General features: G+C 50.4%; 1 protein-coding gene across 1 annotated transcript in view; it reads left to right on the top strand.

Moving 5' to 3' along the window:
* LMF1 (lipase maturation factor 1) overlaps positions 1 to 27,775 on the top strand; it is a 150,725-nt gene that overhangs the window by 95,229 nt on the left and 27,721 nt on the right. The window contains exon 6 of the mRNA XM_018067618.2: positions 6,383 to 6,550. Within this exon, the coding sequence (XP_017923107.2) occupies positions 6,383 to 6,550 (168 nt within the window). The remainder of the gene's footprint in view (positions 1 to 6,382; positions 6,551 to 27,775) is intronic.

Here is a 27,775-nt window from a genome sequence, read left to right as displayed (position 1 = left end):
GTCCCCTGGTTGCCTTTGGGATGGGACCTCCTTGGTGAGCGTGTGTTGCCCTTAGCTCCTGGTTTTCTTCTTCACTGTGTGGTTTGGTTGACGTGGTGTTCGCTCAGAGGTTGGACCTGATGATCTTGGAGGCCTTTTCCAACTCTGTGATTCTTAGGGATGTACCTTCCAGCCTGTTCCACTCCCTAAACCCAACGTGACCCATCTCTGGTGCTCTTAAACAAACCTTCTCCCCAAAGGCAGTAACGACCTGCAGTTGGTTCCACCAGCTTCTTCTGGCTCCACCAGAGCCAAGATGTCTGCTCCAGCCCCTACTCATTATTTTAAAGGGATTTTGGACAAATAATAGCCTGAACAGTTCAGTGGTTCCTTGTGTAATTTTAGCTCTGGACCTCTCCAAGAATGTACAGAATAAATAGGTGAATCTGTAACCCATCCCCAATTAACTCGATATTCAGGGAGCAGCTCCGAGGCACAGTGTCAATAAACAGGGATGCTGCGGGCCTTGCAAATGTGGGATTTGTTATTGGAGAAGGATAGCCCAGACCAGGAGGTGGCTGCAGTCTGGAAAAGCAAACAGTGCAGCTACAGATCCTTCTGCCCCCACCCAACTCGTTGGAATTCCACACCCCTCCTTTCGGTGTCCCCCCGGTCCATCCTCGCTCGTGCTGGTTTAAATCCGGCTGAGTCATCGTGAGCAAAGCCTGGCTTTGCTGTTAAACATCACGGGTGTGGCAGGGAGGCTTCACCTACACCGGTGACTTCCCGAGCGCGACTCCGTAAACAGGAAAACAGAAAAAATTCCGGGGGATATTTTACGATGCCGAGGCATGAAATTGCACGGCGGAGTTTTCTCCCGAGCCCCTTTCCCCCTCCGGCGGCTGCAGCCACGATTCCCCGGGAAACCCAACGCCCAGCCGGGAATCATTGCTCTGATTTTTCATGCTTTTAACTTCTTCTCCTCGCCGAGGCTTCGCTCAGCCGGGGGAGAGCCGGGGACCTGTTTGAGCTTGGAACAAACCCTCCGCCGGAGGGACGGCTGGGGAAAGGAGTTAAAAATGAAACAGCAGATTTATATATATAAAAAGTAAAAATATATGTTCTCCATCTGAAGTTTATTTAGGTCCTTTGGGAGAGTGGCGCGGCACTACGTCTCTACTAAATTGCCAACATTTTATGGTCGTGCTGGCACCGAGTCAAACACACATCTCCTTGGCTTGGGTTGCTGTCTTAAACAGGCAGATTCCAGCGTGTTTTTCTATGAACTGAATATTGCCATTGACTGGGCGAGGGAAGCTCTGCCCAGCAAGAACATGTAGGTAACTTTTCTTTTTAATAGTTCTACGGAGACTTAATTATTTGGATGCTGCGTTGCTGAAGAGCCGAACCCCTGTGACCCCACTGGACCTTGGAGCCACGTGGGTTTTATTCCAGATACGGTTTTTTAATTTTATTTTTTTTTCCTTATGATTTTATTTTGATTGGAATCTTATTAATAACTGGAACGTTTCGAAGGGCCTATTTTTAAGCTCGGGTGTTTTGGTAGCGTGGACGTGGAGCCTCGTGCACGTGAACGGGCGGATAAAATACCCACAGCTCGAGGTCCCACTGGGGTTACACGAGAGGCTGAGCATTCCCTGCTCAACTCCCTTTCCAAGTCCTTCCCTGCACGTGTCTCTTTGTGCAGAATCACTGTGTTACTCATCAGTCAAGGTTGCTGCCCGTGCAGAGCCCCTTCCAGAGTGAGGAAGCCGCGGCTCTCCGGGATCTCCCTCTTCCAAGAAGGGTGTTTTGCAGGAGTGCTGGTACAGCACGAGAGGGGAAGACTTCAGTCAAGACACTCATCTTCCCACACTTGCCAGCAGCTGGGAGTGACCCCGTTTAGCTCCTCTCTGCTCGCTGCCTCTTCGCGTGGGGCTGGGAAGACGTTCCTGCCCAGGCTTGGGAAGGTGGAGCTTTGATCTGCAGATGCATAAGGAGGAAGGGTCAAGTTCTAAAGCAGAATAGGCTGGCAGAGAAACAGCCTGTTGGATCAGGGTGATAAAAATATTCTGGAGAATCCTTTTCATTTTTCAGTCCAAAGTGCAAGAGAACCAAGAGCTTTCCTTTGAAGCTGAGAAGATGAGTTCATGCCTCATTGCCTGGGAAGCTGGAGAGTTGAGCTTTGCAGTTCGTCTAAACCTTCCACAAGCACTCAAGAAAACATTTAATAGTACCTCTTATCCTAGTTTTCCAGGGTGCTGCTGCTCCTCACGCTCTGCTGTGTTTGCCAAAGGCTTTCCCTCTCTCCTGACTGTGGGAGCCCCTGAGCTGTTCCTGACACGTTCCCTGTGCCTGTTCTGGGGGTGAGGTGGGACTGTATTCTGTGATTCCATAGGACAAGGGGGATGGATTGAAACTGAAAATAGATTCACACTGGATATGAGGAAGAAATTGTTCCCTATGAGGGTGGGGAGGCCCTGGCACAGGTTGCCCAGAGAAGCTGTGGCTGCCCCATCCCTGTAAGTGTCCAAGGCCAGGTTGGACAGAGTTGGAGCAAACTGGGCTAGTGGGAGGTGTCCCTGCCCATGGCAGGGGGTGGAACCTTAAGGTCCCTTCCAACCCAAACCATTCTGTGATCCCGTTTCTTTTCACCCAGTAGTTGCTTCCTCTCATTATTTATTCATATTTGCTGTTGTTCCATTTCCTTCTGTTTTTCAAGATTTTTCTGCCATTCCTTGCACTTGGTTGGACTTGCTGATCTTAGAGGGCTTTTCCAACCTAAACCATTCCATGAGTCCACGATTCCCTCCCCCTCCAACTTCACCCTCCCATGCTGCACAGTTACTTGTGTGGGAGCTGTGCTGTGAGACCAGTAAATAATCCCAGAATGGTTTGGGTTGGAAGGGACCTTAAAGATGATCCAGTCTCAGCCCCTGCCCTGGGCAGGGACACCTTCCACCAGCCCAGGTTGCTGCGAGCCCCAGCCCTGTGTGAGCAGTGGGTTGTTTGAGGACAATGTGGGACTTGTTTTTCTGCCCACGTGTAGGAGAGCCTGGAGGTTTCCTTAGGCTGAGCTGGGCTGTCTAACCCTGGGATTAAATACTCCATCGGAGTTTATGGAACGCCACAGCAACAGGGAGGCTGGAGGAGAGACCCTGTGCATTTACAGGCCCCGAGAAGAGCCTTCCCTCTGGTGTATAATGGCCTTCTGTTGGGCTTTAGTAGCCTATAGTTTAGTAAATTAGGAGTCTTCAGGTACTTAGCACTTTAATGGTTCTCACTAAGAACATAATTAAACCATAGACCCCTTAGGGAGAAAAAACAGTTTATTGTGCATATTTTTAGAATCTCTTCCCAGCCCTTGTAAAACCTGGTCGATCAGAGGCAGGGAACAGGCCCGGGCTGGAGACCCAGAATTCCTGGGGCAGCCCCCGCCGAGCGCCGGCCCCGCTCACACCTTACAAATCTGCCCCATCCAGGCGTTATGGGATTCATTTTCCCTTTCCAAAGGCATTTGCAGCAGCAGTTTTTCCCCGGCTGCTGGAGGTGTGAGGGAGGCAGGAGGGTTATTAGGTTGCACCTTGTGCTGACACAGAAAGCCGGGCTTTGCTAATCGTTGTTTTTTTATTTAAGAACATTTTCTGTCTCGCAGAGTGCCCAGAAAAGGGGCTGCTCAGAGCCCAGGGCTCCCCTTGCTCCCTCACGCTGCCTTGGGATCATTCACTGAGTTGCATCGGACTTGGAGCTGCATTTTTCCGTGTCTGTGTGTCAGCAGGTCACGGCTGTGGATGGAGGGGAACTCTTGACTGCTTCTAAGATGCTTCTTAGGATGAAGAGATGGAGGGGGAATCTTCATCAGGAACTGGAGTGACAGGACAAGGGGAACAGCTTCCAACTGAAAGAGTTGGTTTAGTATAAGATATGGGAAGAAATCCTGGCTGTGAGGGTGGGGAGGCCCTGGCACAGGTTGCCCAGAGAAGCTGTGGCTGCCCCTGGATCCCTGCAAGTGTCCAAGGCCAGGCTGGACGGGACTTGGAGCCACCTGGGATAGTGGGAGGTGTCCCCTGCCTATGGCAGGGAGTGGAACTAGATAATCTTTAAGGTCCCTTCCAACCCAAACCATCCCATGATTCTCCTTGCAGAGCAGCCACGGAGCAAAGCGCAAAGCTCAAAATCCCACAACTGAGCTGGGTGAGGTGATCCTGGAAAGCTTTTCCCTCCTCCTGGGCTCTGACACCGCTGCCTCCAACACCGCTGCGATGCTTCCATAGGAAATGATTACTCTGGGATACCACATAGGGAGGAAATTCCCTCTCTAATCCCAGCAAGGTGCTTTCCCCCAACAGGACCCACCAGTCGGGGTGCCGGGTGCTCCCAGCACCCCTGGGCAGTGACAAACTCAGGCCCAAAAGGAAAGCAGGGAGTTTTCCAGCATCCCAGGCGTTCACCAAGGTGATTCACACACTGCTCTGGGTCTTTGCCTCGACACCCCATCCCGAGCAAACACAGCTTTCTCCCCGGGAATCCTGCGCCCGGAATCGCAGCATCTGGAAGGCATTGGGAGGAACACACACATTCACACACAGATCTCCTCCCCCAGCAGCTTTTCAAGAGTATCTGGGACCTGTGAATCACTTCCCTATCGTTGTGTTCTGCTTTACATGTGCAGGCATAGAACCATGGAATGGTTTGGGTTGGAAGGGGCCTTAAAGCTCAGCTTCCACTGGAGCAGGTCGCTCCAGCCCGGCCTCGAACTTCCTTCTGCTTCTTGTCCCAGTCCGGTGGAACTTGAGGCTGGAATTTTCTCTTTCTACCCTTGAGCAGGTCAGGGGGATGATTTTGTGAGTCCCAGCCCAACCAAGCAGCAACATTAATACATATTAATGTGCTAATTACAGTTGTAAGTAGGTGTGTAATTACTCACGTAGCACTGTCGGCTCTCTGTGCTCCTCGGCCTCAGGTGCCAAACATTCCAGCCTCTAGGATTGATACCTCAGCTGGGTCAATTTTGGTTAAAGCACTTTAAAAAAAAGAATAATAATAATAAAAAGAGCCAAGAAACCAACCTGCCTTTTGGGGAGGATAAAAGCATTTCTCAGCAATTTGGGATCAAGGTAAAAAAAAAGAAAAAAAATCCCTTTGTGAGCCTCCCCAGCGTTCTGGGAATGCTGGAGAACAGTCCAACAAGCAGAGTAACTCAAACCAGGTCCTGTGGGGGGGGAAGGACCCTGGGTGGCACCCGGGGCTGCCCTGACCTCCAGCCCTGGCTGGAGTGGACTTGGCAGAGCTCCCTGACCCCGGCACGGCTCCATCCGGCGCCGTGTCCGAGGAAGGAAGGATGCGGTCTCCTGTCCTGAGGGGCTCCAGCAGCTCCAACCCATGGAAAGCAACAACTTTATTAATCCCAGCTTTGCTAATAAGGGATTACAATAGTTGTGGGATTTGGCAGTGGGAGCGCTCTCGCTTGCCATGCATCCTACAGGATTTTCCCTGGTTTGTTTGTATTTTTGATTTAACTACAAATAATTTAAAGATGTGTTTTGTCTCCTTTAATTAACATTCGTGTTTTCAACCTCTCTATTTTTTTGTTGTTGCAATTTTCAAACAATACCAATGAATTTGAGCCTGTCAGATACGCTAGAGATAAATTAACGTTTATTTTCACTAAAATTGCATGATTTCTTAGAGCGGCACTTACATATCAGGTTTTGGGTTTGCTTCCTTTGTAAAATTTGCAGCTTTATTGTACTGGATGGAAAAATCTCCCAGTGTCAAAAAATTCAGGCTGATAAAAGAATAATATTGTCCCAAGGCCAGTGTGTAAATACCTTAACCAGTCTAACATGTTTGGAGGAATTACACTTTCCTCTCCCAAATTACAGTTTTGGAAAGCAGCTCTACCACCACATTTATTTCAAATTTAAACATTTTGAAAGAAGATCTCCAAGGTTTTGTAATCTGGTTTCCATTCCTGGCTCTGTTTGACCCTCTGTGTGACCCCGAGAAAATCTTTGTCTCAGTTTCTGTATCTGCTCAGTTGCTCTGATGATCTTCACTCGTGCAGGGCAGTGTAACATCACCCAGTGTCAAGCTGTGTGCAATATTTCGGTATTAAATAATAACTGGTTTAATTTAAGGTGGGTTTTGGTTGTGATGAAAACAGGGAAAAGTAAAACTCTGGGTTTTCAGAAGATGGATTGGTTTAAAAACGCGTTGGGTTCGTGTGAAAAACACTCGAGTGAAGCGATTTTCTCTGCAAAGAAATGAGTTCCCAGAGGCTAAGGATGGTTCCGAGAGGAGTCTTGGGGAAAGAAATAAGGAAAGAGGCCAAAACTCTGTAACTCTCCTCAGCAATGAGCCTTGGAGAGGGGATTGATCCCTTTTTCGTGCCCTCTTTCAGACGCAGCCGGTGCCCAACCCCATCGCCTACTTCATGCACCGCTCGCCCTGGTGGTTCCACCGCCTGGAGACCCTGGTCAACCACTTCATCGAGCTGCTGGTGCCCTTCTTCCTCTTCCTGGGACGGCGGATGTGCATCCTGCACGGCCTCCTGCAGATCCTCTTCCAGGTGAGGTGCTCCTGTTTGGCTTCCAAGGGGGAACATCTGCTCCCAAGATGGGTCTTTGAGGGGTGTCAAACCAGCCCCACTGCCCCTGGAGCTGTGGGTGGGCTGGGCAAGGTGCAGACACACACTCCTCGCGCTGGCTCTGCCAGGACATGGGCATGGGTGGCAGGAGCAGGGATAGGATTCCCTGGAGCAGCATCCAGAGGAACTGACTCCAGAGGAAGTGACTCAGGATGATTCAGAGCCGTGACCTGTTGGCTCTCGGGTGGGTCACAGCACTGTGGCTGCTCTTTCTGCTTCGCTGGAGGTTTGTTTCCCGTGCTGCTGGTTTGATTTCTGGGTGGCAGAGAAGTGTCAGCCCAGGACTGGTGCATCCTGTGGCTCAGGAGTACCTGCAGTTTCTCCAAAAGCTAATTTTTATAGGCATCTTTCATGTTTTCAAGAGATTCTTCTTCATATATTTACCATTCAAGGGCTGTTCTTTATCTCTGAAAACGTTTGAGCTGCTTTTCACAACCCCCAGATTCACTGAGCCGAGGTTTGTAGTGAAAATAATACCTCGAAAAATGCATGGTGTTCACATGCCAGTTGGGTTTTCTTGTACATGTGTAAAACTCAGAGGACAGAAGCTCCTGCATACGTATTTCCCAGACCCCGCCTGATTTCTCTCATCCCTGTCCCTGGCAGAGCTCAAAGAGCTCGTTAATCCCCAGCCCTCGCCGCCTGGGTTTGTTCAGCATCATTTCAGCATCATGAAATTCATACTCAGTAGCTGTTCCTGCTTCCTGTGAACTCATGTGATGATTAAACTGGAGAACAGCTTATAAACTCCCTTGGTAAGCCACAAAAATGCTGGTCAGGTTTTAAAGGTCTGACATAAAAGCCGCGGGGTTTTGTGCCCTCGCGGAGGTTCCCGCTCCTTCTGCTTCCCAAACGCTTCCTGTTGTGTCTGGGTGCCACTGGGCATCAGCTTGTACCTCTGCACAGCTTTTGGGGCCAGTTTGGTTGTGTTGGGGTGGAACTTGGGCAGCTGGAGGTTCTGGCAGTGGGACAGGCCAGGCCTGACCAAGGGAGGTCTCAGGGTGTTTGTGACGGGCATCACACCTGAGGTTTTTGGTGTCACTGGGAGGATTTTATTCAACCCAACCCTAAAAAACTTATTTTGGCTCGTGGGCAAAGTAGAACCTGCCATCTCTGGCAGCTGCTTGTTGCAGAGGCAGGCAGGTCTTGAGACACAGCAGAGATCAGATCAGGGGGCAGGAATTGTGAGTAGGAACTGTTGTGTGTGTAAGGAAGGGCAGGGAGGGCTCTCCTAAGGTGAATAGAGCTGAGAAGGAGCAGAACACACCAGGGTGAGTGGCCCAGCAGAGAGCAAACCACGTTGCCCAGTGCCAGGCTTTGGCACAGAGCCGTGTCTCGGGGCAGGGCTGTCCTGCTCCACTTGGTTCCGTGTTCCCAGAAACACCAGTGCAGGGAGCTCAGGGGGGGATGCTGCTTCTTCACATCTCTGCCAGAAGAAACTTCATCACCAGCCAACTCAGCCTCCTTAAACTGAAGGAGAGCAGTTTTAGGTTGGATATGGGGAAGAAATCCCTGGGAGGGTGGGGAGGCCCTGGCACAGGTTGCCCAGAGAAGCTGTGGCTGCCCCATCCCTGGAAGTGTCCAAGGCCAGGTTGGAGCAACCTGGGCTAGTGGAAGGTGTCCCTGCCCGTGGCAGGGGATGAGACTGGATGGGCTTAAGGTCCCTTGCAACCCAAACCATTCTGAGACTCTGTCAATGCTCCTCACTCACCTTGGGGTGCTCCATCCCTGCCCAGCCCCCAGCCAGGACTCGTGGCCGGTGTCACCTCCGTTGCCCTCCCAACTCCTCCAGGGGCTCCTAACAAGCAGCACGACCCTGGGTGTGCTGGGGGGTGTCAGACAGAGCCAGGGGGACCTGGAAAAGCCAACTCCATGCAATAAAGGCTCCTAACAACATGGAGTAAATGCAGGCATCAACCACCCTTTAATTGGCACTTTATTGATAGTTGGCAATTACTGCCTTATTTCTATCACGAGGGGAGTCTGCAAAGGCAAAAAGGGTCCCAGTGTAAAATGCAGCTCTGGTGCCTTTATAGCATTTCAACAAAAACCTGTTTATTTAATATTTACTGCCCTTTTCTTCATTCAGAATGACTTTTATTGACAATACTTCTGCTCTGCAAAGGAAGCAATAAAGTTTAATGTTGATATACCACTTAATTCTGCTTTTCAAGATTTGAATTGACATTACATGCAAGTTTTATTGGACATTTTATAATTGTTATTGGAGTCATGGTGGCTAGGTTGAGTGAGTGTATTTTTCCAGATTCCAACTGGCCTGGAGAATATTGCTTTGTCAGGAACCCAAAAGAAGTTGGGCTTTAAAGAAAAAAACTTGGGTTTCTTTCCAAGTGTGAACTTATTCTTCTTGCTTAGTTCACATTTATAAGGGAAAAGGCTTAGTGAGTTTGGAAACATCAGAGGGGAGGGGCTGGGCAGTGGAGACCGTGCTGGAGGATGGGGGTCTGTCCACCCTTGGATTCCTGTGGGATTGTGCTGCTTCCAGACTGCTGGAGCACCCTGGGCCACCTCCATGTGGGAGATCTGGGTGATGGTGACAAGTTAGACATCAGGAGAAATTTCTTCACCTGAAGGGTTGTCAAGCATTGGAAGGGGCTGCCCTGGGCAGTGGTGGAGTCACCACCCCTGGAAGTGTCCAGAAAACCTGTGGATGTGACATTTGAGGACCTGATTTAGTGGTGAATGTGGGGATGGTGCTGGTTGATGATTGGATTTGATGATGTTAAAGGGCTTTTCCAACCTTCCAATCATGATTCCATGATTCTGTGTATCCATGATTGGCTGATTTCTGTAGCAGTGGAGGGGTCTGAGCCTCAGAAATACTCATTTAGATTTTAAGCACCCCCAGTGTTCAGGGGAAATCAAGTCCAAAATGTGGCTTTCGGTATCTGGAGCGGGGAAGGAGAGATCTTGGAGGGTCTTGGAGACCCCAGGTGAGGTCTGCACTCTGTTATTCTTGGTTCTGTGGAAGCATCAGGGCAGAGCCTGCCCATACCCCGAGGAGCTTGTGGTTGGAAGGAGGAGGGAGGCTGGAAGTGCTGCGTGGGGAAGGCAAGTCCTGCTGCTCGGCGGGTGCTCCGCTGTTCCCTGGAGCTGGCTCCTAAAAACCCTGAAGCTGCATGTTTTTCACGCCATCTAATGCACAGCTTACACCAGCAAACGTATTTCTTGGCTCCTTCTAAGCCAGGCAGTAAAATTACACTGCTTGGCAAAGGAGTTGATGAGGGGAAGCGAGAGGAAAGCCAAGAAAGCCAGGAAAAAGCCACCTTGCCCCTCGGAGCTGGCAGGTAGTGCCGGGTTGGAGTGCAGAGAGGAGGCTGCAGCTCCCACGAGGGAGGGGGCTGAGGTTTTTTTACAGCTGGGGGGTGGTTTTGGCTTTGCCAGATGGGAAGGAGCTTCAGTATCACAAAGGTAAAAGCCATAAATAAGTAAATAGAATGGAAAGTGTAAGGCTGGTGCCGTTGGAAAGGCAGGGTCATTCCTTTGCTTCCACACTGCTCTGTCACGGTCGTAAAGGCTCAGTTAGGGGAGAGTTTTAGGCTTTCAAATCCTTTTGGATTTGAATGAATTTGGGGATTCTGATTCCTTTATGTGGCCCCCGAAAACTCCTGGCACGTGCTCCAGCACGGAGCATCCTCGTGGCTGGGGAATTCCTGGAGGGGCCCTTGGTGCCTGGATGAGCTCAGCTCCCCTGTCCCACGGCAGGGCAGAAGTTCCCCAAAGGAGCCAGAGTGGAGAAGCCTTGGTGCTGCCAGTTCTTCCCTGCTACCATTCCTGCTTCCCTGGAGGCTTGGCAGTGGGTTGACATTTGGGCAATCCCAGGGTGGTTTTCAGCAGGAGCCATTTGTGAAGCGGAGGGATGAGAATGCCAAGAACGAGGCTGAATTCCAGCCTTGGAGAAGGCAGAGATTAAACCCCCTCAGCCAAACCCCCACCCCCCTAAAGTCAGAGCCCCAGCAAAGAACCCCCCTGAGGCAGCTCCAGGGGGGACCTGCTGAGAGGGACCCCTGAGGGGGAACATGACAGAAACCTCTGGCTCCGTTCCCTTGGAAAACAAGCTCCGAGCTCTACCCTTGCCCAGCTGGGCACTGCACCAGGGACACACAACCCCTGCTCTCCTGGGAGCTGGGAATGTGCAGGAGAGTGGGCAGCAAAGTCATTTTCCTCCTCTTTTTTTTTTTTTTTTCTTTCTAGGCAGAAAACAGTTGTTGAACAGATATTTTCTGCCTTGGCTTGGCCAAACCCCAATCTCCTAAAAACTGGGATGGGAATGGACGTTTTCCTCCAGTTGATTTTGTTCCCGTCTCTCCAGTGCTGTGCAGGGGAGGCAAAGCAGGGTTTTCCCCCCGTTTCTTTTGGGAGGGGAGGACCAAGCCCCCTCTTCCCCCACCTCTGCCACGCCACAAGACGTTGGAGGGATGAACTGCCCTCGCAGCCACACACGCACAAATTGAATCAGGCTGTGGCTGTGCCACAGCTGCAACATATTGTGTTGCTGACTTAGGAGGTAGCAGAGGTCACAGCAGCAGCCTGGAGAGAGGGAACAAAAATTAAACAGCCCCCCCCCCTTCCCTGCAGAAAGTGTCTGAATCCAGTGTTTGTTTTCACTTGTCAGATCCGAGCTGGGGTTCGTTCCCTTTCCGGCGCTGGTGTAAATCAGGAGTGTCTCCGGGAGGATTAGTGGGGCTGCACAAGTGCCAGGCTCGTGGCAGAAGGATCAGGCCCTTCGTTAGGGCTTTAATTCTGCACCTCCAGCACATGTGCACTGTCCAAGGGGTTGCTTTTGTGTATGGAAACGTTTGTGAGGGTAAAGCCACTGCCCAGTTTGCTGGAGGAGGGAGCAGCTGGAAAATTCGGGCATCGTTCTGCAGTTCATTGAATCTGAGATTGGTTTGGGTTGAAAAAGACCTTAAAGCCAATCCAGTGCCACCCCCTGCCATGGGCAGGGACACCTTCCACTAGCCCAGGTTGCTCCAAGCCCCGTCCAACCTGGCCTTGGACACTCGCAGGGATGGGGCAGCCACAGCTTCTCTGGGTAACCTGTGCCAGGGCCTCCCCACCCTCTCAGCCAAAAATTCCTTCCCAATATCCTATCTAAACCTCCTCTCTTTCAGTTTAAATCCATCCCCCCTTGTTCTATCACTAAAAAGTCCCTCTCCTGGTTTTTTGTAGCCCCTCAGGGTGCTGAGGAACATGGCCCAGCATCACTGGCAGGGTGTGAGTGGGTGGGTGGCACTGCTGGGGCTGGGCAGTGGCTCCCCTGTGAAAACAGAGGAAATTCAGCCTTCACAAAAGTCCAAATATTGTTGATTTTGTTGTGGCTTAGAAAGAAACAACAAACGGAGGATCCCAGGAAAATGAAGTGCAGAACGTGAGGGAGCTGCTGGGGCAGGAATGGGCCCATGGAAAACAGTTTTGCAGCTCAGTTGTTTAAAAACCTGCTTTGGACTCGAGATGGAGGATGGAGGGAGAGCGATTAAAGGGTTTTTTTGGGAACCCTGAGGCTTTGGACTGGGATTATGGAGGTTACTCATCATCCCAGTCCCCCTGGGCGAGGGGTGCAGGGGTCCCCCTGCCCCTCACTCCCTGTCCCCATGGACCCCCCAGCCTTCCCTCCCTCGGCCCTGGCGCTGCTCCAGCTCAGCTTTTCTCCACAGCAAAACAAGAGGAATGTGAAATCAAAGCAGTTACAGGGCAGATTTTCTGTTACATTTAAGCCACCTTAAATTAAATACCAAACTATACTACCCCCCCCCCCAAAAAAAAGAAAAAAATCTTAAGCAGGCAGAACCCAAACTATTTAATCACTGCTAGATTTGATTTCACTTCCAGCTCGATGGTATCTGTTGCGGGGCTGCTGTAGCAGACACGAGAATACCAGCACATACCACCCCAACCCAGTAAATAAGGCTGCTCTGTAATGGGGTCTGGGATTAGTTAGCAACAAGTTTAAGTCCTTGCATTCTGCAGTAGTCAGAGTGACTGAGAAACACTTACTGTGAGCCATAGGAGTGCATTTAATTAGCTTCTGATTCAGGGGCGCTGGGGTTTTTTTTTTTCCCTTCTTTTTTTTTTTACGTCGTTAAATAAAGTGTCACCCCAAGCCAGTGCTGTAAACTCTATTTTGATTGTGGCTGCAATAACCCCTTTGGGCGTCATTCAAATTGTACTAAACAGTTTCTGGAGAGCACTGGTTTCTCTCAAAATAAACCAAAGTCCGGCTTTGACAAGCTCTAATGAAAAACAAATTGTTATATTACTTAGAAAAATAATTTGAAGGAAGTCTGAATTAGTTGTAAAGGTGGAAAAGGTTCAGCTACTTGAAAATAGAAATTTGGAAGGTATTTATTTTAACCATTAAGCCAGTGGCCTTGAAATACAGCCTTGTTTGTTGGGGAATGTGCCTAACGAGGGACATGAATCATGCTGTTAATCAGTATGGGAACTTGATTAATTGGAAAGGGGGCCGTCAGTGACTCCAACAGGCGGAGCCGCCTGGCAGCAGCCGGAGCCTGGAGCTGGTGTGATTTCCCATCACTCATCCTGCTGGCAAGCGAGGGGAGCCTGGGAGGGATCCCACAGCCTCTGCCCTGAGGCTCGGGGGGGATTTTTAGCTTGAAAATCAAACGTGGCTCCTCAGGGCATGGGCAGGCTGGGATTTGGGGTGTCCCTGAGTCGGGGTGTCCGGCTGGAAACGGGCGGGTTTTCCACGAGGAGGGCTCGGGGGGCTCGGAGGCGCCGTGGGCTGGGCTCCCTGTCAGCTCACCTTTGCTACTGGTGGTGGTTTTGCTCATTAAACCTGAGAGCGAGGTTTTACGCCCAGCCATGAAATGAGATTTGCATGGGAGGCCCCCAGGATGGGAAGCGCTGCCATGGCCATAAAAGTGCAGCAGGAAGGGCCGGATTAGCTTTCACTGCTGACTGGGGCTCTTGGGTTCAGGGCCAGGAAGAGCTGGAGTGAGTTGGGCCATCCAAGAGCACTGTTTTGTTTTAGAGCAGCATCTCTTTGCTCCCGTGGCAAAGGGCTGCGGTGGCAGGGAGGGGAGGGAGCCTGGGGCTGTGCCAGAGGGATGAGCTCCAGCTGAGTTTCGGGTTCGGGGTGGAAGGTGCCACGTGTGGGGCTGTCCCAGGGCTGGTGGCCCAGTTTGGTGCCATTGGTGTCACGTCTGTACCATGACAACCACCGTGGCCAAGCCAGGGAGACCCAGGGACAAGGTGGGCTCTGGTGGCCCCGTGTCCTTGGGAATACTGGTAAGGACTGACATTCAGAGGTCACCAGCAAGATTTGCTGAAGTGTAATGAAAGCACAACCAGTCCTGGCTGCCCTTGGCGTGGCTGCCATATGACAGCCTTCCAGGCTGCTCTCAGGGCTCATTTTCTGTGCTGCTCCGAGTCGGCCTCACACCGCTCTCACTCTTCACACCACCTGAACCCCTTCCAGGGCTGGATTGAATGACGTGGCTGACATCCACCACATGTGCTCCTTCCCCTGCCGGGGCAAGAGCTGGGGAGCACTCGGGCTCCTCGGGCTCTGGTGCAGGGCTCAGGTGGAGTTTTTTTACCCCCGTTTGAATTTTGCATTTGATTTTCAAGATTGCTCCAGAACCTTCGTGTCTGGAGTCCTCCAGCAGAGTTTCCAGGTGCTCGGGCTCGCTGAGAAGAATCAGTTACAAGGATGTTGTCAGTGAAACGAGCCGAGCTGGCCGGGCTGCGAGGGCTTCAAACCAGCTGCGCTTTCCAGATGGGATGCGCTCGGTGCCGCGGCGTTCGGGCCCAAACCAGGGTGGGAGATAAAGTATGTGCTGCACATGTGATTGCAGGGATGTGTAAGTGTGTGTGTAAAACGTTCTGCCTGACGAGAGCCAGACCAGCCATAAGCCAGAGATGTTGCTGATGTCCATGACATGATCTTGACCGTGCACTGTTACCATTTTTCCAGTGTTATTTATGTTTAGGTGTAGCTACTAAGCCTCACTAAAACCATCAGGACCCACTGACTGTTGCCCAAACCAAGGGCCTTGCCCGCTGATCTGTATCAAATGTCTTCAGATTGTGAATTTATTCAGTTTCAGTGCAATGGTTTGAAGGGATGGTGAAGTTCTTCCAAGTTTAATCATGTTTTCTGTCCCTTGGTCCTGATCTGAACTGGTCCCATTGCATCTCCCCAGCCCTTGGCTCTCTCCAAGTCTTTGCTGCAGGGTGACAGTGGTGGTGGTATTTGGAATTTGGTTTCTCTCCTCCCACCATCTAGATTACAGGACCTTTAAATAATGTTTTCTATTCCATTTTCAAAAAAAAAAAAATCAGCTCAGCCTAACTTGAAACAGATGGCAGATGATGAACTTTGTTTAAAGGGAATTTTTAATACGTGCATTATGAAGAGAATCATTTCATGGTGTCAGATATGGACGTGTGAAGACAGAATGTGCCCATTTCAGGGATGAAAAGGGCTGGAGTGGGTTGATGCCTTTGGTGTGGTGTTCTTGGGGCAAGGGCAGGATTTTGTTGCAGTTCCTGGCTACAGTGAGATCTCCTGGCTGAAAGGAGGCTTCTTCCCATTCCTGCTTTGTAGTCTTTCCTCTGGTATCTCTGGCTGTTGGAGCAGTTGATTTATATTTAGGTTCCTGGGATGGTTTGCCTGGAATGGTTTGGGTTGGAAGGGACCTTAAAGCCCATGCAGTCCCACCCCCTGCCATGGGCAGGGACACCTTCCACTAGCCCAGGTTACTCCAAGCCCTGTCCAGCCTGGCCTTGGACACTTCCAGGGATCCAGGGGCAGCCACAGCTTCTCTGGGCAACCTGTGCCAGGGCCTCCCCACCCAGGTGGCACCTTCTGTCCTCCCAGATGGCCAGCTTAGGGTTTTTAAATTAATTTGCATATTTCAGTAAGTGATGTTTAATTAATTTGCATATTCCAGTAAGTGATGTTCTCTCAAGTTCAATGAGTGTGTGTTTTATGCAAGTGGATGGTTGGATTTAAGCACAGCCCCTGTCAGCTGGATGTGCATCTGTAGAACTTCCCACAGATCAGAGGTGCAAATTTTTCCACTGTTCCTCACTCAAATTTTGGATAGCTTTAATTAAATCCATTAAAATGAACCCCATGTCATCCCAGAGTAAAGACAAAGCTGTGGAACTTGCTGTCTGGGCTGGTGACAGAGGTGAAGACGGATTTTATATTTTCCTGCTTTGATGAAAATAACTCATTTGCTTGTTCTGGGCCAAGTTGCTGGTTTAATGTTTCTGTGTGATGCTGCTGCCTCCAGAGAGGTTTTATTTTGCTTTGGAAGTGTTGGGATGAGGATGCTGCCCCGGGATGCTTTAGCCCACACGCAGTTTACACAGCTGGACCGTCCCACCCCCCCGGCTCCACCAGAGGCTTTATCTCTTTGGTGATGACACTGCCAGGAATTGCAGGAAACCTGTGTCACTGTGCTTTCATCTGCCGAGGAAAACTGGGGCTTTGGGGAGCTGGTGACTCAGAGAAATTGCTGATCAGTGCAGGATGCTCCTGGAGCAGCTGGGATGTGTTTGCTGGGATGGTGCTGGGACGGGCAGCAGTGCCCGGCTCTGCCCGGGCGGGCTCCCACCCACCCGTGGGATGGGCACACCGTGCCCTGCTTGGGGGTGGTCCTTGCCTGGAGAATTGTTTGCAAACCCCAAGTCTCAGCTTTCCTTTATTTGGGGGGGGAATGTCTGCAACATTCCAACATTCCCAGTAAGTTGTGGACTCCCCATCCCTGGAGGTGTCCAAGGCCAGGAGCAGCCTGGTCTTGGGGGAAGGTGTCCCTGCCCACGGCCCATGGCAGGAGCTGGAATAAGATGATCCTTAAGGTCCCTTCCAACCCAAACAATTCCAGAATTTTATGCTGGTTCTATGCTGGCATTGTGCAGAGGGTGTAGATTTTTCTTGCTGCTCTAAACCAAGCTCAGCTGAGCCTCAAGCCCTAAAATCTCTCCGTCCGGGAGGGTGTTTGTAGCACGAGGTCTCACCTCTCCTGCTTCCCTCTGAGGGACTCCTGAGCTTTAATTTCAGCTCTGCCAGGAGCACAGTGAGGGTCTGACCCTCCGTGTTCCTGATTAACTGCTCCTTTCACACGTGTGAAACCCCCTTTGGAGACGGGTCAAGCTAAACAGGAACAGCACAGGTTTGGGCCGGGCTTGGTGTCCACATGTGGAGCTGTTCAGGAAGAGAACTGGCACTTTAAATTTACACCCTGCTCTAATTAGAAAAACTTGCAAGGAGTGAGAAACCTCAGGCTGGTGCCAGTTTTGCAGAGGCTGAGAAGGCGAGTCCCGAAACAATGTTCCCGAGTCATCACATCGGCACTGCTGGTGCCTTGTGCTGGTGGGAGGAGGGATGAAAAGGGAAATCCCAGAGGCTTTCTGGTAGCCATGCAGCTGGTTCCTTCAGCTAAGAAAGATCCGAGGATCTGAACCCTCTAAAAGCTCCAAAAGCTAGTTCCCCTTCTAGAAAACGTGTCATCAGTGAACTCAGGGGAAATGTGGGACAGCACAGGACTCCCTGCTTGCACAAATCGTGGATACAAGGGGGTGCAGTGGGAGCAGGGAGGAAATCCAGCAGAAAAGCTCACAAAATGAGCAGTTTGGGAATGTTTGGTCCCGGATTATGGCTTGTGTGGCATGGCAGTGAGGCCTGGGACTGCACACAGATTGATTTCCTGCAGCTTGTGAGTGAACAAGCAGAGAGGGATGGGTATTACATGGAATCATGGAATGGTTTGGGTTGGAAGGGACCTTAAAGCTCAGCTAGTTTCAACCCCCTGCCATGGGCAGGGCCACCTTCCACTAGACCTGGTGTCTACATGATGCTCTGCCTTAGAGCACCTGCCAGCTCCTCTGAGATGCCAAAATACAGGAGCAGGAGAAGACTCAGGACACAGTCAACATACATTTATCATTTTCCCTGGGAAAATCAAATCAGATTGCATTGTTTGTTTGGGAATGGCAGGAGCAGGGAGTAGGAAAGAGGCAGGGATTGCTTTTATTGCATCAGTAATGTCATTTATTCCATAGCCAGCCCTTGAAAACCACTTGTAATCCCCACGCAAATCCCTCTGGAGCAACAACGGCCAATCTGCCAGTTCTGCTCATCAAACACGGATCGTTGCCGTGGCCAGAAACCTCAGAGGGAGCAGAGCCAAGGTAAAAGGGTCAGGATCTGGTGGGGGGGCCACTCTGAAACCCAGTGCAGCCAAATCAGCTCTGTCTCTGATTCCTGGGCAGATGGGATGGTGCTGGAGGCACTGTGGGGCCAACACTGTTCTTCCCTCCCCTCAGAGTGTTCAGGGGCAGACAGGGAGGTCCTGAAGATGTAGAGAGATCATTTTCCTGTGGTTATTTAGAGGAAATGTGAGCACAGATAAAAAACTGGAGCTTCAGAATGTTGCCATCCATCCTCTGTTCCTTCTCCCTTCCCCTTCTCCACCCAGCAAAGAAGGGATCAGCTGGAGAGCCCCAGTTCGGGTGGTCACCTGTCCCAGGTCTTGGTTCCATCAGTGAAGGGGTTGTTGGTGCTGCAGAATCTCTGCTGGAGGGTTTTCCTCTGGTTTTATTGGAGCACAGGGAAAGGGAGATATTTTCATGGAAATCTGTACCTCAACCGTCTTGGCAGCCAAACCCGAAACGATTCGAGTCTTTTGCCCCCAGCTTCATGTTTATGGTCAATCTGAAACTCCACCTGTGATCACCACATGCTCCTCTGCAGGACTGCAGTAAATTAAAGCACAACAGGGAATTTTAAGGAATACATCCTCTTCCTTCTTGGAGTCAGGTTACATCGACCTCTGAACATCTGGACACAGTGTCTCTGGGCTCCCAGAGGTTCTGCTGCATTAAAGGTTCATCTGCCTTTGTTCAGTTCCCGGCCTTTTCCCGTCCTCGTTGCCTCCTCTGGATTCAGGGTTGCTCTCAGTGTGCCTGGCCATCCTGTAATTGGTGTTTTATGTTCCCTGTGTAAAACACACCGTGGAATTTGAGTTGTGTCTTTCCGTGGGTAAACGTAGATCCGTAACCCGGGGCTACTTACTGTGCTCAGGGGAGAGGTCTCACATAAAATACACTCATTTTTTTCAAGAGCTTAAATTCCCTCTAAGCTACTGGTGACCAACATCCTAAAAGACTGAAATGTGATGTTAAGTTAGGGGGGAAAAAAGCTATTCCTTAATATTCCCTAGGTCACAGTCATGTGGTTGGTGGGGTGATGCTCCTGTGCTTTGAAATTCCTTTGCCTGATCTCCAGGTTGCCCTGACAGGGTTTAATCACCACATCCTTCTAATTGAAATGAGAGTGCAAGGGTGGGTCCTGCTGCCTCCAGCCGCTGGGTTTTGTTGGGAATGCAGAGCAAGGAAGAGGTGCCACATCCCGGTGGTCTGTCAGGAGGGATGGAAGTCAGTCCATCCTCACCTGGGGAACAGCAGCACATCTCCATCCCCCCCATCCCACCCCAACCCCCCTGAGCTGTTGTGCAAAAGATCAACGCCCAGAAGGAAAATGCAGCTCCAGCTTTTTGCTTTTCTGCCTTTCAGGCCCAGACCTCAAGGTTTTAAAGACTTACATATGTGTTTCACTTGGTGTGCTCCGAGTATTCCCACTGAAGTTCACTAAGTGGATAAGACTTTGCAGGATTAAAGCCAAATGAGTCCTCACCCACCATGCTGGGAAGTCTTGTTGAAGTGGCTCACTGGAGGGGAAGGAGGAGTCGTTACCAAACTTGCCCCTTTCATTTTATGCTTTTATTTATTTAAAGGGTATTTTTTTCTAAGGCAGCTTGGGGGCAGGGGGGGAGAAAAGCAAATAAAAAGCCCCAGGCTTGTGGTGTAACCACCACAGGCAGATGTTGTCATGGCTACTAAACAAGAAACCTGGTTTATAAAATGAGGAAAATCAGATGAATGTGAAATAAAGGAGAAAAAAAAGAGAGAGGCGATCTCGAAATATTAACTCTGATGTAGAGAAAAATATAAACAGGCACAGTTAGGAAATTCCATAAGGAATATGACTTGTCCAATATTAATCATAAAGGAAAAGATTATGAGAGCTCCAGGGGTGCCAAATGAAACACTGCACATGCATGCAGTGCTGTGATAAGAGTCCTCGTGGTGGTTTCCCTTGGCTGCCTGGGCTGTCGGTGCCCTTGGACACCTCTGGTGGAGGGGTCCTGCTTGGAAGATGCTTCAGGGATGTTCTTGGTGGTTCTGGTGCTTTTCCTCCCTTGCAGTATCGGCCCTGACAGCCAAAACAAGCTGTACTTTTATTTAAAGTATCAGTAAGTTGGGAAAAGTGATTGTGTTTGGGGGTGTGGAGGGATTTCTGTTACTGGATTGGGTCAGGGCTGGATCTGATGTTTCTTAGTTGTCTTCCAGAGCTGAGGTCACTGCAGGACAATGGCTGGGCCATCCCTGGCTGGGGCTCAGGTGGGCTGTGCTCCCTGCTCTCCGTAGGTGCTGTGTCCCACTGCTCCTCTTCCTGTCCCTCTTTTGCCATCCTAGTTTGGAAAGCACATGGAGATCCTGAAAGCAAAGCACTGGAGAAGTCCCAGATGTTCCTGGTTCCATCCCGAGTGCTGATGAGCTCACAGACCACTCCTTGCCCGGGGTGAGGTCGAAACAGGGAGCCCTGAGGGTCTCCAGGACCAGGCTCACCCACCAGGCACCTCTGGGCAGGTTCCAGAGGGCCCTTGGGAGCTCTCTGAGTCCATTCCAACACCCTTTGGCGTGCTGGGCTGGCACCACTCGTGTGTTTTGTGGTGACAGTGCCCTGATGTGGCCCAGGGGACCCCTGAGCAGCAGCAGCAGGGCCACCACAAGACGCCAGAAAGGAGCAGCTCCGACCACAAGTGCCGGGGAGGGAGTGCTGGGAAATACCTATGTGGGATCCCGGGTGGAAAATCCTGGGCAGAGCTGTAATTTGCTGCTTCATTTCACTTCCCCCAGGCCTGGCTGAGCTGCTCATGTCTCTGTCACGCAGGGATTTCAAGGCTCGAGTTGTGTGTTGGGAGGTTAATTCCTTGTGGCACGTCCTGTGCTCCGGAGGGCAGTTCTGGAGCGCTGGGGCTGCTGCTCACAGCCCACACTGCACCCAGCTCTGGCTTTGGCACTGCCTTGTAAACACTTTGGTTTACAGAAACCTTCAGGGTTCCTTCTCACTGTCACAAGAAATTAAGCTGCAAAGCCAAACATAAACTCTCCGTAACAGCTTCGGAGTCCGGAGCCTGAAGGTTCAGGGTGTGGATGCCCACCCAAGGCAGGACCTTCCAGGGCTGCAGAGCAGATTGGCTCCTGGCAGACCCATCCAGCACACCTGAGCAGCTGCTGCTGCTCCCACCCCTCCAGGTGCCTTTCCATGGTCCCATGTCCTGCCCTGGCACTGCCTGTGCACGTGTGGCCGCGTTGCCAAAGCTCCCAAGATGCAGAAAAACTGGAAGAGCAAAGATTTCTGCACCTTTTCCCAGCTCCCTACATTTTTGCCCAACTCCCTGCATTGTTTTTCCCCAGTTCTTTGCATCTTTTCCCAGCTCCCTGCATTTTTTTCCCCCAGTTCCCTGCATTTTTTCCCAACTCCCTGCATTTCTTCCCCAGCTCTCTGCATCTTTTCCTGGCTCCCTGCCATTGTTTTTCCCCAATTCTCTGCATCTTTTCCCAACTCCCTGCATTTTTATCCCCGGTTCTTTGCATCTTTTCCCAGCTCCCTGCATTTTTTTTCCCCAATTCTTTGCATCTTTTTCCAACTCCCTGCACTTTTCCCAAGTTCTCTGCATCTTTTCCTGGCTCCCTGCATTGTTTTTTTCCCTGGTTCTCTGCATCTTTTCCCAACTCCCCTGCATTTTCCCCCCCAGCTCTCTGCATCTTTTCCCAGCTGTGTGCTGAATGCAGCAGCCTGGGATCATTCAGATCCTGCTCCTTCTTCTCCATCCCTTTCCAGTGCTCCTCCAGCAGCACCAGGCAGTGCCTGGCACGTTCTGCTGCCCCTGTGTCTCGTCCCCTCTCTGTCCCCACGTCACTGCTGTCACCTGGCTCAGAGCAGCCCATTCCCCCTTTGCTGGATGAGGCTCTTGGAATCACGGAATGAGGCAATCCTGAAGTTTTGCTCTTTCCCTCTGTTGACAAACCCAATTTGGGAGTGAATAATGAGGATCCTTTTCAAATGAGCCCCGTGGCTGCTGCGGCTGCCCTTGGGTTTTCTTGGATGAGTCACTGTGGAGAGGAGGAACTTCCTCCCGGACAGGCAGCTGTGCTTCATCCTCTGCTGCAGATCCTTTGGAGCTGGAAAACCTCAAGCCCTGTGCAGCTTTTTTTTTTCCAAGAGAGCATCTCTTCCTGATAACAGCACGGCTCCCCTGGGACCTTGGCTGTGCAGCAGGGCTGTGGGGACAGCTCTGGAATATTCAGCTCTCCGTGTGTTTTCGTTCCTCTTCCGAGGTCCGTGTCATATGTAAGCGATCAGTGCAGCAGCATGAGCAGGGATCTCCTCACAGCTGTGACCTTGAAAGTGGGTGGCATTTTCTGCTTCCTCTCCAGCCTCCTCTGGGACCCACAGCTCATGTGATCCCATCGGACACAGGCCAAATTTGGGCTGGGAAAAGGAGGACGGGACTACCAGGAAATACCCACTGCCCTCGTCCCTGGATGGCTGAGACCTCCAAAGCTCCCAGGAGGAGACAAGGCTCCTCAGGCAGCTCTGAAAGCCTGATTTGCTGTGTGTGCCTGTTAGATAAATGGCTCCAAGGTTGTTATATTCCCTCCACCCCTTTGGAGCACCTTGTCTTCCTCTGCAAAGCAAAATGCAGGGCTTTGGCTTCTTTTAAATGCTTCCATTCCTGTCTAGTGTTAAACAGACTCAATCAGTTCCTGTGTTGGAGGTTTAGTTCAGATTTCTACAGGCAAATAAATGCATATAAATGCAATGAAAACCCCCCCAGCGAGGCTGGAGCAATGAGCTCCCCAGTCCTCCAGGGTTCCACACGACCTCCCCTGGCTCAGCCACCCTCAGCATCATTTCATCCCCTGTGGAAGGAACTGCTCAGGGAAGGAAAGAGCTGAAAAATCTCCTTTTTTTTTTTTGTTACCATTTCATGATTTACACCTTGCTCCTATTGTAACCTAAATTACAAGCAAGGCTGAAAAGAAACTGCTGCAGATGGCAGCATAAAAATGTGATTTTTAACACATTTTGTGTTTTCTTTCTTAAGCATATCTGTTTTTGCCCAACATACATTTCATTTGCTATTTATTTAGTCCCCACCACTGACAGCTCAGGGATTGCTCAGCTGCCATCTGGGATGGAAGGAAAAGGCACTTTTTCCCCCTTTTTCTTCTTTTGACCTTGGAAAATTTAATGAAGGTTTGATGCCCAGTGGTTGGGCATTTTGTATTTTAAATGTCAGGGAGCTGGGTACATCCAGGAGCTGGACTTAGAACCATGAATCCTGGAATGGTTTGGGTTGGAAGAGACCTTGAAGACCACCCAGTCCCACCCCCTGCCATGGGCAGGGACACCTTCCACCACCCAGGTTGCTCCAAGCCCCGTCCAACCTGGCCTTGGACACTTCCAGGGATCCAGGGGCAGCCACAGCTTCTCTGGGCAACCTGTGCCAGGGCCTCCCCAAGGACTTCCATGATCCAGGTGGGTCCCTTCCAACTCACAATATGCTGTGATTCTGTGATATATTTAACCCCTTTTCCAGCAGTGGAGGGAAGGGTTTGGGGAGGTGCTGCAGAGAGGCACCAACTCTTCGCTTTCTTCTCTTTTTTTTTTTTATTAAACGTAGCATTTCTATAAAACTTTTACATCCAGTACTTCATTTTTTTTTTTCTCCCTGAGGCTTTTGCAGCTTTGCTTTATTGAAATCAAATGTACCCAGCCCTGACTTAGGCACCGGGTGAGTTTTCCTCGCTGTGTTTTCCCGCCGTGACTGTTTCCCGTTTCTCCGGAGCTGCGGAAGCCGCGGGATGGTGGCTCAGGGATCAGGTCCCTGTGTTTGCTCCCAACATGCTGCAAGAGGTTGGTTTGGTGGAAAAATCCAGGTCATCCTGGAGCTTGAAATGCACCCAAGCCTTGGCTTTCGGTGCCGCCGAGCCGCCAGCCCAAGGTAAACATTTCAGTGCAGATGTTGCCGAGAGCTTAAAGTCACCAAAATTATGGATTTGAACGAGGCCAGGGGAGGAGCTGCAGAAAGATCTGAATCAGAGAAGCCACCAATGTGTTCCACACTGGTGTCAGGCTGATCAGATGTGACATCCCTCACTTTTTCCTTGGGTTTTCCCCGTGCCTGCGGATTTGGTCACGTCCTTTCCTTTTAGCTTGAAAAGGCAAAGATTTGAATGTGTGTCGGGCTTGAGATGCCAGTGAATTTGGGGAGCACGGTCCCAATCCAGCTTTTGCAGATGTCTCCACAACTGGTCAGACCAAAACCTTGGATTTGAATTGTTTTGAAAGGAATTTGTGCACAGATCCCATCTGCTGTGCCAGGGCTGTCTGAGGTTGGAGGTACTCGGCCTTCCCATCTGTGTTTATTCCAAAGAACCTTGTTTTCCCCACCAATTTAATCCAAATTTTACCAAGACCTCGACAGACTAGGGAAAATGTGTGCTATCAGAATAGATTTTTCCTGATGTGTTCTCTTCCTCTTCTTCCCAAACAATGGGGTTTGCTCTTGTTTTGCCAATTGTTAGATATGTCTAAATATTGTAGGAAAAGTGGATTTCAAAGGAGCAGTGACTGGACGGGGAAAGGGAATGGAAGTATTTTTGCCAGAAGTATTTTAGCATTCCTTCAGTCAAGGATTATAAACAGTTCCATGTGACTTCAGGCTGATCCAGGATTTGAGAGCAGGGTTTAGTTCACATCATTTCTCACAGAGGGAGTTTTGAACCCACACGTCTCTCGGTGAAGAAATGTCCTAATTAGTAGAGAAAAGGGATATTCTGGAAGAAGGGCTTTTACTTTTTAGTCTTGATACTGTTCTATTATTGATCATCCAACAATCATCCAGCATTTATTCCAGGGGAGTTCTGTGCTTTGCTGTGTAATTTAGGAGTGAGTTATTGATCACCCATTGGCAGCCCATTCCAGGCTACAATTACACCAGGAGAGACCTCAACTGAGGATTGTTTCTACTGGGCTGGAAAATGCTTTTGCTGAATCCTTCTTTTCCTGGCTGTTGATATCAGGAGATAATCCTGGCTCTGCAGCACAGATGGCAAATGAAACGGTGTTTGTGGTTTGACCAACTCAAGAGTCAAAGCACCGGCTGGTTTGTGGGATTCTGGGTCCTGTTGAAGCTGGTGGGAAGGGGCCTGTGGAGCTGTAGGATGGTCTCCATCCTCTTCAACCTGCATGCCTGAAACCTTTTGGGAAAGACCAAGGTGCTGGGAATGTCTGCTGTGACATTCCCCATCCTTGGTGCTGTGTGGAACTAACGGGCCTTCATTTCACCACTTGAGTAAGTGACCTCCTGCTTTGGTTTTTTGTTTGCACACAGTTGGATATTAGGGGAGAATTTCTTTATGGAAGGGGCTGTCCAGCCCTGGCACAGCTGCCCAGGGCAGTGGTGGAGTCCCCATCCCTGGAGGGATTTAAAAGCTGTGTGGATGTGGCACTTGGGGACACGGTTTAGTGATGGCCTTGGCAGCGCTGGGGGAAAGACTTGTTGGTCTTAGAGGTCTTTTCCAACCTAAACTATTCCATGATTTTATGATTACAAATAACAACCACCCCAGAGGGGGTTGCAGGGACAAGCCAGCAGCACTGCTGGGCCACCCCACCAACCCCTGTTGGCAGCACGTGGTTTCCCATGGGATGGTCTCTGCTGGATGTGCCGTGGCTGCTCCCAAGGTGCTGCATCCCACAGCACCACAGGCATTTGTCTGCACCCCCTTCCAGAGGCACATCCCAGCCAAAGGCACAGCCCGTGTAACTGCTCAGGGTTTTGACAGTTTTATAACCTTAAATTTGCACCTTATGGAAAACCGTGACAGTTAATGATTAATTGCCCTGCTGGAATTTTTCTTATGATGTCTTAATATCCGAGCGTGGAGCAGAGCTCGGCAGAGAGGAAAATAAAAACCTGCAGTGAAATGCTCCCAGAACAGCTTGATAGGCAAGAACTGCCCGGTCCTGCCAGTGCCGTCCAAAAGACACCGTTATATTTAGGATTATTTTTTTAAACTGTAATACTGGGTTTTTTTGGATGTCCAGCTCAAATTTGAAACTGGTTTGAAAGGAACCAGTGCAAAAAAATTTTCATGGGTGCATTCTTCACTTTTCAGCAAGGGAGTTGCTTTTGGTGTAACAAACCAACTGTTAACCAAAACAGGCTAAATTTAACCAAAACTCTGCCACTGTTGCACTTTGGAAAGACCTTAAAGTCGTGTGATCAAGAAAAAAAAAGAAATTCTGTCATTTTTTGGAGTCAAATTAGTGCTTTCAGCTTATCTGCCATTCATTTGCCTTATCTTGCCCCATCCCTGGAAGTGCTCAAGGCCAGGCTGGATAGGGCTTGGAACAACCTGGTCCTAGTGGAAGGTGTCCCACAAATTAACGGTCTCTGAGCACTTTTCCCAGAGCTGGGCCTGGCCCATTTAATATTTGGATGAATCCACAAGTTCTGATTGGAACGAATCCCTTCCAACCTGCTCTCCCTGTGGAGGAGGCAGATGGAGGGCAGAGCGTGACGTCCCCCCGGAGCGCGCGGCGTGGGGCTCCTTCCAACATTCCCATCTGGAGATACCACTGGAGCAGAGCACTTCTGCTGGACTTCAGCTTTCCATCTGCCATAAAAGCACTTTTAATGAGCGGGATGGAGCTGGTTAGTGAAACCCTCGGACCGTTAATGGATGTGGAGGTTTTTAACGTGCTGTTTGACTTTATTGACGGAATGAGCTCATCGGAACGAGCGCTGCTCGCGCGCCGGGTGAGGAAACCCAGGCGTGTTCTGAGGGAACAATGTGCTGCTTTTGCACGGCTCTCTTGTCCTCTGGATGGATCCTGAGGCGTTTTTCAAGAGGCACATGTGTGGAGCTCTGTGCTGGTGGTGGGATGCCACCGTTCCTTGCTGTGTGCTGGAGGGATTGAGGTTGGAACAACCCTCGAAGACCTTCAAGTCCAACCGTTCCCCCAGCACTGCCAAGGCCACCATATCCCCCAGTGCCACATCCACATCCCTCCCAGGATGGGGAGTCTCCCCCCTGCCTTAGGCAGCTGTGCCAGCCCTTTCTGTAAAGAAATTTTTCCCTAATACCCAATCTCAACCAGCTAAGAGACCTGCCACTAAAATCAGTTTCTTGGAGCAAATTGCAGTAAAATCAGGAAGAAATTCTCTGAAATTGCCCCTCTGGTGCAGGACACTGCTGAAAAGCTTGTTGAGATTCACTGGCCCATGGAAACGCCTTTTGGCCTTTAGTAAAAACACAAATAAGGTGTTGAAAGAATTTTGCCCATTAAGTGTCTTCGTGGCAGCTTCTCCCTTCAGGAAGGAACTTTGCCATTAGGGTTGGAAAGATGTCGATAATTCAGAGCAGAGTAGCAAAGAATTCCTTCCTTCTGTAAAATTATTCTTTCATTTTATAGTGGTCCCACACTTCCATAAACAGTCCTTGGGCAGCTCTTCAGCCTGTCATGGATTAAAGGTGGAACTGTTGCCTCTAGCAAAGAGTCAAGGGATCAAGCAAGGCTGAGAGGTATTTTACATAACAAAGCTGCAGAGCAGGATAAATGTGTCAAAGCCAGCAACCCAGAGACACATCTGGGCCCTGCAGCAGCAGGACAGGAGGAGCCTGGTTGTGTTTCAGACCCAAAGTGAGCAACTGATCCTAAATCCACGCTCTGGACCTCGGTAATGGAGTGGAATGGATACAGTTTGGGAGCATGGAAATACTCCTGGCGAGGTCTTGGGTTTAACTCCTTGGGCTCTGGGTTTTTTGCTCATCCCAGTATCCCAACCCAAATCCTGGGTAGTTTAGAAGGGCACTGAGCCACTGGCTGTCTGTCCATCCCCCTGAGCACTCAGCACTGGGATCACAGAATCCTTTAGGTTGGAAAAGCCCTCCCAGCCCTTGGATCCCCCCTGTGCCCCATCCCCACCTTGTCCCCCAGCCCAGAGCACT

The sequence above is a fragment of the Manacus vitellinus genome, unplaced genomic scaffold (assembly GCF_001715985.3).
Source record: "Manacus vitellinus isolate BGI_N305 unplaced genomic scaffold, ASM171598v3 scaffold_12_pilon, whole genome shotgun sequence".
In the NCBI taxonomy this organism is placed as follows: Eukaryota; Metazoa; Chordata; class Aves; order Passeriformes; family Pipridae; genus Manacus; species Manacus vitellinus.
Note: the sequence above shows the minus strand (reverse complement) of the source record. Positions and strands in the feature narration are given on the sequence as shown.